The sequence below is a fragment of the Caretta caretta genome, chromosome 15, assembly GCF_965140235.1.
Source record: "Caretta caretta isolate rCarCar2 chromosome 15, rCarCar1.hap1, whole genome shotgun sequence".
In the NCBI taxonomy this organism is placed as follows: domain Eukaryota; kingdom Metazoa; phylum Chordata; order Testudines; family Cheloniidae; genus Caretta; species Caretta caretta.
Genome location: NC_134220.1, coordinates 1,227,395 through 1,240,558, shown reverse-complemented (window position 1 = coordinate 1,240,558; position 13,164 = coordinate 1,227,395). Strand labels below are relative to the sequence as shown.

At 45.6% G+C, this 13,164-nt stretch overlaps 1 protein-coding gene across 5 annotated transcripts in view; it reads right to left on the bottom strand.

Moving 5' to 3' along the window:
- The window catches only part of ASCC2 (activating signal cointegrator 1 complex subunit 2), a 48,996-nt gene that overhangs the window by 10,738 nt on the left and 25,094 nt on the right, over positions 1 to 13,164 (bottom strand). For all 5 annotated transcript variants that reach the window (XM_048821261.2, XM_048821263.2, XM_048821262.2 and 2 more), the window contains 5 exons: positions 9,749 to 9,817; positions 8,690 to 8,764; positions 8,237 to 8,423; positions 7,222 to 7,436; positions 5,406 to 5,525 (listed from right to left, as the gene is read on the bottom strand). In XM_048821261.2, coding sequence (XP_048677218.1) covers positions 5,406 to 5,525; positions 7,222 to 7,436; positions 8,237 to 8,423; positions 8,690 to 8,764; positions 9,749 to 9,817 — 666 coding nt within the window. The remainder of the gene's footprint in view (positions 1 to 5,405; positions 5,526 to 7,221; positions 7,437 to 8,236; positions 8,424 to 8,689; positions 8,765 to 9,748; positions 9,818 to 13,164) is intronic.

Sequence of the window (13,164 nt, the reverse complement as noted above, 5' to 3'; positions counted from 1 at the left end):
TCATCGGATGCATTCAGTGGAAAATACAGTGGGGAGATTTATATACACAGAGAACATGAAACAATGGGTGTTACCATACACACTGTAACGAGAGTGATCAGGTAAGGTCTATCTGCTACCCAAGATCCATAAACCAGGAAATCCTGGGCACCCCATCATCTCAGGTATTGGCACCCTGACAGCAGGATTGTCTGGCTATGTAGACTCCCTCCTCAGGCCCTACGTTACCAGCACTCCCAGCTGTTAGGGGGCTTATTCCTTCACCCACTTACTTCCCTGGTCCTTCTCGCATGAACAGAGAGCAACAATACCCGAAGTCCAAAGGTGCAAACAATTCAATGTTTATTGGGGTGAACTTCCAGCAAGCATGATTCCAGTTTCCTTCCTTAGTATCCTCCTTCCCAGCTCTGACACCACAGAGCCTTACGCCTGTGTCCCTGTTCCCATTCCTACCCTTAGCCAAACATGATTCCAACTTCCTTACTCCCATTCCCTGTTCCCATTTCCCCCTTTAGCAAAACATGATTCCAATTTTCTTACCCCCATTCCCTGTTCCCATCTCCCCCTTTAGCAAAACATGATTCCAATTTTCTTACCCCCATTCCCTGTTCCCATCTCACACACCCACATGCCCACCCCCACCCACACCCAGTCACTTCCTCATTGACTACAGATTATATAGTAAAACTTGAGTTCTGCTTAGCTATACCTTAACCAATCATTTTCCTGAAATTTAACTAACCAATCCTAACATATTGTAACATGATTATGTAACCAATTACATCCCACCACCTCAATTAGTTTACACCCAGCAAAATTAATTATACAGCAGACAGGAACAATCACAGAACCAGACAGAGATTATACAGACAAACAACAGCAAAGTGGGAACTATAATGACAAAACAATACAGAAGTGAGGATTTCACATCCCAGCTATTGATAAGTGAGTTCTTGCCAGACAGGATGCTATCAAACTAAGTTTCCTTTTACATTTTCTAGGCACTTCCCTTTCTCTGGAGGTGATAGGAATACAATCCTGTCCTGATAGTGCCTAACAGCCCAATAGCACCTTATTTCAATGTGACTAGTTTGGAATGTGAGGATGTGACCGGTCGCTTCCCAGCTTATGGCTGCCTCTGCTGCTTAGCCAAAGGCCTGAGCCTAAGCACAGGGCCACAAACTGTCACAGTAAGAGAAGGCCCTTACACTGGCAGACAGTGGTTTTGATTCTTTCTTTCTTTTATACCTCTATCACTAGCCAAGTGATAAGAATACACCTAAATTCTTAGAGTATAGGCCTTTACAGACAGGCTTGAATATCTATATCCTAACACCAGCTATCTTCGAGACACCACTGACTTCCTGAGGAAACTACAATCCATCAGTGATCTTCCAGAAAACACCATCCTGGCCACTGTGGATGAAGAAACCGTCTACATCAACATTCCACACAAAGATGGACTACAAGCCGTCAGAACAGTATCCCCGATAATGTCACGGCAAACCTGGTGGCTGAACTTTGTGACTGTGTCCTCACCCATAACTATTTCACATTTGGGGACAATGTACACCTTCAAATCAGCGGCACTGCTATGGGTACCCACATGGCCCCACAGTATGCCAACTTTTTTATGGCTGACTTAGAACAGCGCTTCCTCAGCTCTCCTCCCCTAATGCCCCTACTCGCGCTACATTGATGACATCTTCATCATCTGGACCCATGGAAAAGAAGCCCTTGAGGAATTTCACCATGATTTCAACAATTTTCATCCCACCACCAACCTCAGCCTGGACCAGTCCACACAAGAGATCCACTTCCTGGACACTACAGTGCTAATAAACGATGGTTACATAAACACCACCCTACACTGGAAACCTACTGACCGCTATGCCTACCTACATGCCTCCAGCCTTCATCCAGACCACACCACATGATCCATTGTCTACAGCCAAGCTCTGCAATACAACCGCATTTGCTCCAACCCCTCAGACAGAGACAAACACCTACAAGATCTCTATCAAGCGTTCTTACAACGACAATACCCACCTGCTGAAGTGAAGAAACAGATTGACAGAGCCAGAAGAGTACCCAGAAGTCACCTACTATAGGACAGGCCCAACAAAGAAAGTAACAGAACGCCACTAGCCATCACCTTCAGCCCCCAACTAAAACTTCTCCAACGCATCATCAAGGATCTACAATGTATCCTGAAGGACAACTCATCACTCTCACAGATCTTGGGAGACAGGCCACTCCTCGCTTACAGACAGCCCCCCAACCTGAAGCAAATACTCACCAGCAACCACATACCACACAACAGAACCACTAACCCACGAACCTATCCTTGCAACGAAGCCCGTTGCTAACTGTGTCCACATACTATTCAGGGGACACCATCATAGGGCCTAATCACATCAGCCACACTATCAGAGGCTCGTTCACCTGCACATCTACCAAGGTGATATACGTCATCATTTGCCAGCAATGCCCCTCTGCCATGTACACTGGCCAAACTGGACAGTCTCTATGTAAAAGAATCAATGGACACAAATCAGACGTCACAAATTATAACATTCAAAAACCAAGTCGGAGAACACTTCAATCTCTCTGGTCACGCGATTACAGACCTAAAGGTGGCAATTCTTCAACAAAAAAAACTTCAAAAACAGACTCCAGCGAGAGACTGCTGAATTGGAATTAATTTGCAAACTGGATACAATTAACTTAGGCTTGAATAGAGACTGGGAGTGGCTGGGTCATTACACAAAGTAAAACTATTCCCCCCTCCCCCCCCCCCCCCCGGCCGCTGTTCCTCACACATTCTTGTCAACTGCTGGAAATGTCTACACTTAAACCACCACTGCAGCTGTGCTGCTGTAATGGTACAAGCACAGACATAACCTGAGTCTGGGGATTTTCCAGCTGTAGTGAAACAGTTCAAAGGTAGGTATTTTGGCCAGCGAGGCAAGCAACAATTTCCTTTGACAGCCTGTGATGCTGGCAGATCAGGTGCCAACTAAGGCCAAGATCCCCATGCTTCAATACTGACCAATACATAGCTGGACTCACTTATAACATCTGTATCCCAGATTGGAAGGTAATATTTGAGCATTTGCACTGTAAGCCTTGATAACTGTGTAAGTCACCAGACAGGAGAGACGTAGTTGTAGCCATGTCGGTCCCAGGATATTAGAGAGACATGGTGGGTGACGTAATACCTTATATTGGACCACTTCTTACTCACCTTGTCTCAGACAGAAGAGAGACACTGATTAGTGTGAAATGCTGGTCTCCAAGAGAGGGTGTTCTGTCCTGCCCCGCAAGGAAGGCCCACTGACACCAGGCAGATCAGAGGGAAATGTTAAACCAGAACCAACGACTTTGCTGTTTACTCTCCACCCTTCCCGCTTCAGGAAGATGAGTCTCGCAAGTAAATTCCTCCCACCAGCTGAGTTCATCGCTGGAAGCAGCAGCTCAAAGCAGACGGGGGAAGGGAATAAAACCCCCTAACTTCTGCTGCTGTGACTTGAGGAGAGGGCAGGGGGCAGGCAAGGATTACTAGGCATCAGCAAAAGAACCACAATGCCCAGCATGGGTCAGCCCTAAAGAACGCAGAGATCTTGCTTATTATAGAAGCTTCTACTACTTTTTGAAACTTAAGATTGGAACTAATTTGTGTGCACCTGTGTTTGTGTGCACCTACGTTCCCCTGCTTGAAACCTTTTAAATAACTCTCATGTTTCCTTTTTTCTTAAATCCGTATATAGTTTATTATAGTATGGACTATGAGTGTTGTCTTTGGTGTGAGATCTAAAATGCAATTGACCTGAGGTAAGCAACTGGTCCTTTGGGACTGGGAGCAGCCTAAGGCCAGGTCAATACTACAGACCTATAGCATTATAACTAGGTCGTTCAGGGATGTGAAATATCCACAGTCTGCGTGACATACTTATACTGACCTAAACCCACCCACCACCACCACGTAGACAGCGCTATGTCAAATGGAAGAGCTTCTCCCATCAACATAGCTACCGCTTCTCGGGGAGGTGGATTAACTATGACAACGGGAGACGCTCTCCCATTGGTGTAGGAGCATCTTCACTTAAGTGCTGCAGCTGCACTGATGCAGCATTTTAAGTGTGGACCTGCCCTACATATTGCTGTGATACTTGGTGCAAGGGACCATCTATCACAAAGGTAGTCTTACCTGGCAGCAAGGGGACTGTCTGTGACTTCATGTTTAGGCTGTTATAGAGCCTGAGGAGTTTACATCTGATAACTGGTTGGTGAAATTGAAGTGTAGAACTCAGCCAATTTGTAGTTTGTGCCCTGGTTCTTAACAGTCTGCCCTGAGGTTGGTCCTCACTCTCTTGAGTATAAAGAGCAGATTGTTATATGCAGGACAGCTTGACACAGCCAAGCCAGAGTAGGATTTGTAGTAAAAGAAGCTATAATTTGATTACTTGCTGCTGCAAATCCCAGTCTGATTGGACTTAAGGAGGGAACTGACTTTCCTCCAATAAAAGATATTAGCATACCCACCTTTCCTCCAAGACTTTGTTACACTCTTGGAGCTGCAAACTTAGCTGATGCTGCCACAGCCAGACGGTTTAATTTACAAATCGATCGTTCATTCCCCAGCTATGTATAGATCTAAAGACAGGTCCACACACAGGCTTGGTTGATTTAAAAGAAATGTTTGAATAATGCCTTGAACGCATCGATCCACTCTGTTGGGCTTTTGAGGCGAAAATCCCCAACAACCTGAATCAACGGAGGGTAATACCAAAAGCACTGGGTTAAACAAACAAAGTACATGACACAGCACTGCATGCTAAGCAATGTGAGAAACAGAGGCAGGAACTCCTAGTGGAGGAACTAGATTACTGAGATTGTGTTATTGGAGCTAGATTTCAAACCAGATGGACATTATTGATATTTGTACTTGAATTTGAAACAAATTTTACCTAGCCTCGTTTCTGACTCACAGAGCTCAGACTGGTGACAGTAGTGGCCTTGCAATTTATGGAGAAAAGAAAAGAAAACATAAAAGTCCAAACCATAGTCAGATGTTAAAAGCAGTATGGCGCTGTAGTATCAAACGGTACAAGCTGAATAGAGAAAAAGGCCACAGCACTATTGCATTTTAATTTCCTAGCGAGAATGAGATCACAGCCCAAAAATTGGGACAATGATGTTTTCTTGTTAAAACCAACTAAATCTCTAGCCTTAGCTGCTTGTGGACAAGTGATCAGGAAAATAACTTTACCAGTTGGCCTCAGACATACAAATATACTGTCAGAGGACTGCAATGGGATTTTCTTAATCGAATTTGTTGCTGTAAGTCCATGGACATTTATACCACCCTGTCCAAAAGAACTGATTGTAGCTGTGATACGCACCTCCTGCCTTTTTGTACCCGGGACATGTCCACTGAGTCCCTGCTGAATATATCAAACTCATCGTCCTGGAAGATGTTGTATCGAGAAGTAACCAGAGGGGTTGGTTCTGTCTTCACCTGCCTGTCAGAAAGGAGACACAACAGAAGCCGCTAAGATAAAGCTAAGAAGGGCCACATTCTCTCAGTCGATGTGCATTCTTGCCATGATTTCCATTACTCCATCAATCCCTTAACCATACATAGCAGCACAAAGTACAAAACTGAACGGCATCAGATTGCAATAGCTCCAGTCATTTTCTGTTTCACAGCCCCAGTGTAACATCCAATACTATGCTGGTCTAGAATAGAAGTCTCAAACCATGTGGCTGATCTCCATGGGGAGGCTCAAACCCATTTAGGAGAAAGCAAAGGGAGAAAATCCTTCTTTTAAGAATGTACAAAACTGGAGTATTCAATACTGAAGCATGCTTATGCTCAGCAAAGTGACTTGGTAAAGTCAACACTGTATGTATGTATTGGGCTACACTTTGGAGGAGATCCCAATAATTTGTTAAGGATGGTTTCAGAAGATAGGTCTCCCTATGGTTCCATATTCATTCTGTCTCAAATATTTCCAGATTAAATTTGTTCAATTTACAAGTCAAAAGAGGATTATCTTTACATTTATTTTTTCTGGTGCTGTATACTCAGCCTGGAATCTGAAAAAACTCAGCTGCGCTCTGTTCTAAGATCACCAGGAATTACAATTCTGCCTTTGCCACTTAGCTGACAATTTTGTTGATGATGCATGAGACAAAACAGAATCCACCCAGTCTCCCGTAACCGTGTTAGCTCTGCAGTGCTAACAGAAATACAAAGTAGTTTGTGCCAGAAAAGTCAGCAGATCTGATTAAAAGAGAATAAAAAGCAAGGTGTTATGTACAAAACCACCATTTTATATAATCACTGTTCTGATAAGGGTTGCATTTTTTTTTAAACTGCATCACTGCTGAATGACCTACCAGACCCAGTCAGCTAATGCCTTTCTGGAGCATGACTGGGCATAGCGTACCATTCACATCCTGAACCACGGCTGGAAACTGCTGCAGTAGTACATGCATATTCTACAGCTGCAAAGGCAGCTAAAACCAAGCGGGTTCCCTTGCTGAGGATGATTCCTAAGCCCCCACATGCAACATCCAGAAGGCAGCAGAGGCTAGGCAGCTCTGTGGACTCTGATAAAAGTGGATTTGAATTGTAATTTCTCCTTGGTTAAAATTCAATTTCTGCACAGAGAACAATTCTAGTACCTTACAATTTAACTACTCTGCCCTGCAGGGTGAATTCCACTTGAATTAGTTTCTTTGAAGATACTCCCTTCGTGCAGGACTGGTGGGATTTTGCTCATGAAGGACCATACTATGGCCATCTGCAGCCGATCAGTAACGTTTGCAGGTAATGGATTGGGGGTTTGCTGTATAGAAGAGTGGCAGCACTATTGCCTAGTACAGGGCTAAGCTATTGTCTCCCACCACGTGATTTTGACAGGTCTCATTTTAGTGTCCAGTTGACAGTCCTGTGTGTCTCTTCACAACACACGACCCAGCCTCTGTTGTACAACAACTCAGGGTGGAAAAACCTCTGGCCTCTGCAGGGAAACCGGGGAAGAGGCAGGACAGAACTGGGTGGCTAGCACTGCAGCTACCTGCCAAGGGAAACATCCGCTCATTCCTTTTCCCAGGCACAGGGTGGTTAGTAACCATCACGCAGAACAGTCCCTTTAACAACCCACAACTGGAAATAAAACAGCACCAAACATACTAAAACCTCATCCCCACCTTGGCATTGTTCGCTCCAGTTTGTCCAGGGATGGTACCAGCCTATCCTCCAGGATGTTGTGGATCACCTGCTCTACACTGTAGCTGTGCTCCTCCAGGCAGGCCAATATGAAGCCTTCCCCTAGGTCAGGCAGCAGATCTTTCACTTGAGAAATCAAAGAATCCAACTCCACCCCTGAGACCTTGGCAGCGGGTGCTGCAGTTGCTCCAGCACACTGTACATACCAAACATAAGGGGTGGAATTACTGAAAAGGGATCACAATACAGAGAGGCCATGTGTGCATGGAAACTGGGAAGGAGAGCAGTTAGGGTTATGAGAATAGAATCCAAATGGGGCCCTAGGCAGAGTCCATCAAGTACAAAATTAGGTATCAGAGTAACAGCCGTGTTAGTCTGTATTCGCAAAAAGAAAAGGAGGACTTGTGGCACCTTAGAGACTAACCAATTTATTTGAGCATGAGCTTTCGTGAGCTACAGCTCACTTCATCGGATGCATACCGTGCATCCAAATAAATTGGTTAGTCTCTAAGGTGCCACAAGTACTCCTTTTCTTTTTGAGAATTAGGTATGCTGCTCTTTGAATCAGAGAGAGCTGGGATATTTTACAGCATCTTTTCCTCAAATAATATTAACAGGTATATGATGCATTATAGCTTCAAAATGCTTTACAAGCAACTCAAGGGCTCAGATATGTCAGTGATGGGAGCTGTATGAGTACTAGGTGGATTACGTTGATAGGAAACCCAAGACAAAAGGAATTAAGCAATCTGTCCAAGGCCAGTGGCAGAGCCAAAAGTAGAACCCAGTTTGTCTCATTACCGAGCTTATTCACCATGCTGCATTGAACAGGTGGGAGCAATTCAGTTTTGATTCGTCCATTTGGATTTGGAATACAGCCACTGCCCAAGAGCCAAGAAACAAACAAGACTCCTCGCCCCACCAAGGCACAATCAGTTAAGTAGAGACGGTGGGGGAGAACCATTACCCTTCCTGTCCACGCAGCTCCATACTCACATCATACTCCAAGTGGTATGCACCATCAAGCCCTTCTGAGTCCTTAGGAGCATTTTCCACCATCGCTGAAGCTCCATCAGGTACCATTGGTGGAGGTGGGCTTTTAATGACTGGTGTTTTTCTCCTCTCCACACCTTCCCAGGCACTTTCCACTGCTTGGAGGATATATGCTGTCCGGGTGTCATCCCTACAAGACTGCATTAAGGGCATTTCTCTGTGCTCTAGTCCAGATGCACCTGTTCAGACACCACATGTTAGTAGTTATGTGCTCTTTGAAGACTCCAAATCTGTGCCTACACTAGGCTTTTTCTAACAGCTTCCCCACCATTGCTGGCACGGGTGCAGCTTAATCAGAGGTAGCAAGTGTGAGAGTGCCAATGTAGACAGGGCTAACAACATCCACCAGATTTTTAAAACACAGTGCAGTGTCCACCAGCAGAGAGAAAAGGATACAAGGCAGAGGATGCCTGCTGAAGCAGACTCACATCGTCTGCCACAGGAAACAGCTCATCATAGTCACGAAGAAACCTGAAAACACAAAAGTATATCAATCAAACTGAGGAGTGAATGAACTGCAGGGCTCCCTTGCTGCAATCCCTAATGCACTGCTGTAACATCATCAGCACGCAGTCATGAACCCCACGACCTTGCAGACACTTCATCTCACACCCAGAAACAAACTCCAGAGTCTATCGCCAGGCCTAGTTTTGCATTCCATCATAATCCAGTCAACCTCCCCGCACCGCAATAGCCAATTATAACCCTCAACATGATGCTGTGACCCTCCAATGACCCAATGCCCAGTTAGAGAGGAGCACGATTTTGTGATTAAAACACCTGACCTGGGGGAGTTAGGAAATCTGGGTTGGATTCCCATCTCTGCCACTGACTCATTGTGTGTCCTTCGACAAGTCATTTAAATTTATGGTTCGGTTTCCCCATCTGTAGACTGGGGATAAATAATTGTCTGACAAGGTAGCTGACAAGGCAGCTATGATGGTTAATTCACTAACATACATTCACAACCAGTATGTTATTCACAACCTGACAAGGCAGCTACGATGGTTAATTCACTAACATACATACAAGGATCTGAAGAAGTGGGATCTGAAGAAAGATCTGTTGCATCTGAAGAAGTGGGGTTTTTACCCACGAAAGCTTATGCTCAAATAAATCTGTTAGTCTTTAAGGTGCCACCTGACTCCTTGTTGCTGACGCGGCTCCCCCCGATACTTAACATGCATACAGCACTTTGAGAGCCCACAGCAAGAGGTGCTGGAGAAGTGCAAAGCATTATAACAGCCTCTGGCACCACACAGCATCCGCTGCAACACTACAATAAAGATTGTTCTAATTCTCTCTTACAGAACGTTTCCTAGCTAGACTGAAAGATTTCTAATTCCCACATGCATCAAAGTCCCTCATATACCAATGTCTTCCGCACTTTTAGTCCTGGGAACAGATATGGGAGGACAGTTATTCCTCCTTTGGGTCCCATTCTTTTGGATTTACCTCCTCTCCTGAAGCACTGAGGTGAAGATCTGCAGAAACTCTTCAATAAAGGGCTGAATATTCTCATAGCTGTAAGAGAGGACGCCATGGAACAGTGAGAAATTGAATTTCGAGCTGTACTTTTGAGAACATCACATTCCTCCTTCTGAACCTCCGTGACCTGCCTTGCTAGCCATGTTTGCCACATCTGAGGACCACGCTTACATCACAGCAAATCCCACTTGTTCAACAGATTTCATTCCAGTGGGATTTTTTGAGACTTTTAGTTTTAAAAAGCAGCAAATCATGAAACTGACCCAGCCTTCTCATGAGGCTTCAGTGACCATTTCAGCAAGCTGAACTTGGTCTTAAGGAAATAGGACTTTTGATAGGATTGCAACCATACTGCAAGGCAAGTGAGATTGCAGTGTGTGGCCCTAAAAGAAGTGAAAACGGAGTGGGGAGCGGAGGGGAGGGGCAGGTACTTATATTCCTAAGTACATTGAGATTCCTGCAAGACTGACCCTTCCATATAAGGTTATGGCACAGAACCTCCCAGACAATGTGTGATCTCTCTTTTGCTCACCTGTGTGAGGGCATATGCCAAACAAAGCCCACTTTGTTGTACAGTCTCAAACGCCACTTGGTGCCAGTGCCTTGAGCATCACCACAGAGCCAAACGGATGTGACGGCTGAAAGCCGCCCTTCCCAGAATGCTCCTGCCAGTGTATTGGTGCCATACAGACACCCCTCTAGAAGCAGGATGTGTCACCTGCACAATAACCCCAGCTCCTGACAGCCCAGACATTTGCTGCTGTTGCTGCCATCTACCTAAGGCAGTGTGGGTCGGGACCCCAAAGTGGGTTGCGACCCCATTTTAATGGGGTCACCAGGGCTGGCTTAGACTTGCTGGGGCCCGGGGCCAAAGCCAAAGCCCAAGGACTTCAGCCCTGGGCAGCGAGGCTCAGGTTGGACTTCGGCTTTGGTCCCGCCGCCTAAGGAGGTGGGGCTGGGGCTTTGGCCCTCCCACCTGGGGCAGCAGCACTCAGGCGGGCTCAGGCTTCGGTCCCCCCTCCTGGGGTCGCGTAGTAATTTTTATTGTCAGAAGGGGGTCCCGGTGCAATGAAGTTTGAGAACCCCTGAATTCTAAGGTATTAATATGGCCCCCAACCATTACCACAGTACTGTGCCTGAGCACTCACAGTCTTCAACGCACTTATCCTCTGAGGAAAGGCAGGACTGTTATCCCTGTTCTGCAGATGGGAACTGAGGCACAGAGAGGCTAAGTGACTTGCCCAGGGTCACACAGGGAACTGAACCCAGCTCCACCTCAACCACCGGAATGTCATCTCCTTGAACAGATTGTATTGATGATAATTTGGGGTCAGTATTCAAGTATCAGAGGAGCTGCAGTGACATCAACAGCTCGGTGCAGGTTGTCTACAAACATTCATTCCAACAGTGTAGAGGCAGCATGGTCCAGCGGAAAGGGCACTGACCTAAAAGTCCCAGGGTCTGGATCCTTCTCGTGACTCAGCACACATGGCCCTAAGTAAGCCACTTCACCTCTCTGTACCTCAATTGCCCTTTCTGTTAAATGAGGACACTCACCCCCCCTTTCAGAGGGGTAGCCGTGTTAGTCGGTATCAGCAAAAAAAAACCAAAACAAAACAGGAGTACTTGTGGCACCTTAGAGACTAACGAATTTATTAGGGCATAAGCTTTCGTGGGCTAAAACCTACTTCATTGGATGGATGCTGTGGAAAATACAGTAGGAAGATATTATACACAGAGAACATGAAACAATGGGTGTTACCATACCAACTGTAGCGAGACTAATCAATTAAGGTGGGCTATTATCAGCAGGAGAAAGAAAAAAAAACGTTTGTAGCCATAATTAGGATGGCCCATTTCAAACAGTTGACAAGAAAGTGTGAGTAACAGTAGGGGAAAATTAGCATGGGGAAATAGTTTTTACTTTGTGTAATGACCCATCCACTCCCAGTCTTTATTCAAGTCTAATTTAACCGTGTCCAGTTTGCAAATTAATTCCAATTCTGCAGTTTCTCGGAGTCTGTTTTGGAAGGTTTTTTGTTGGAGAATTGCGACTTTCAGGTCTGAAATTGAGTGACCAAGGAGGTTGAAGTGTTCTACGACTGGTTTTTGAATGTTATAATTCTTAATGTCTGATTTGTGTCCATTTATTCTTTTGCGTAGATACTGTCTGGTTTGGCCAATGTATATGGCAGAGGGGCATTGCTGGCACATGATGGCATATATCACATTGGTAGATGTGCAGGTGAATAAGCCTCTTATGGTGTGGCTGATGTGATTAGGCCCTATGATGGTGTTCCTTGAATAGATATGTGGACACAGTTGGCAACGACCTTCCTTGCAAGGATAGGTTCCTGGGTTAGTGTTTTTGTTGTGTGGTTGCTGGTGAGTATTTGTTTCAGATTAGGGGGCTGTTTGTAAGCGAGGACTGGCCTGTCTCCCAAGATCTATGAGAGTGAGGGGTAGTCCTTCAGGATACGTTGTAGATCCTTGATGATGCGCTGGAGAGGTTTTAGTTGGGGGCAAAAGGTGACGGCTAGTGGCGTTCTGTTACTTTCTTTGTTGGGCCTGTCCTGGAGTAGGTGACTTCTGGGTATTCTTCTGGCTCTGTCAATCTGTTTCTTCACTTCAGCAGGTGGGTATTGTAGTTTTAAGAATGCTTGATAGAGATCTTGTAGGTGTTTGTCTCTGTCTGAGGGGTTGGAGCAAATGCGGTTGTATTGAAGAGCTTGGCTGTAGACAATGGACCGTGTGGTGTGGTCTGGATGAAAGCTGGAGGCATGTAGGTAAGTATAGCAGTTTGTAGGTTTCCGGTATAGGGTGGTGTTTATGTGACCATCGCTTATTAGCACCGTAGTGTCCAGGAAGTGGATCTCTTGTGTGGACTGGGCCAGGCTGAGGTTGATGGTGGGATGGAAATTGTTGAAATCATGGTGGAATTCCTCAAGGGCTCCTTTTCCATGGGTCCAGATGATGAAGATGTCATCAATGTAGCACAAGTAGGGGCATTAGGGGACAAGAGCTGAGGAAGCGTTGTTCTAAGTCAGCCATAAAAAAGTTGGCATGCTGTGGGGCCATGTGGGTACCCATAGCAGTATACATTGTCCCCTGAAGGTATACATTGTCCCCAAGTGTGAAATAGTTGTGAGTGAGGACAAAGTCACAAAGGTCAGCCACCAGGTTTGCAGTGACATTATTGGGGATACTGTTCCTGACGGCTTGTAGTCCATCTTTGTGTGGAATGTTGGTGTAGAGGGCTTCTACATCCATAGTGGCCAGGATGGTGTTTTCTGGAAGGTCACCGATGGATTGTAGTTTCCTCAGGAAATCAGTGGTGTCTCGAAGATAGCTGGGAGTGCTGGTAGCGCAGGGCCTGAGGAGGG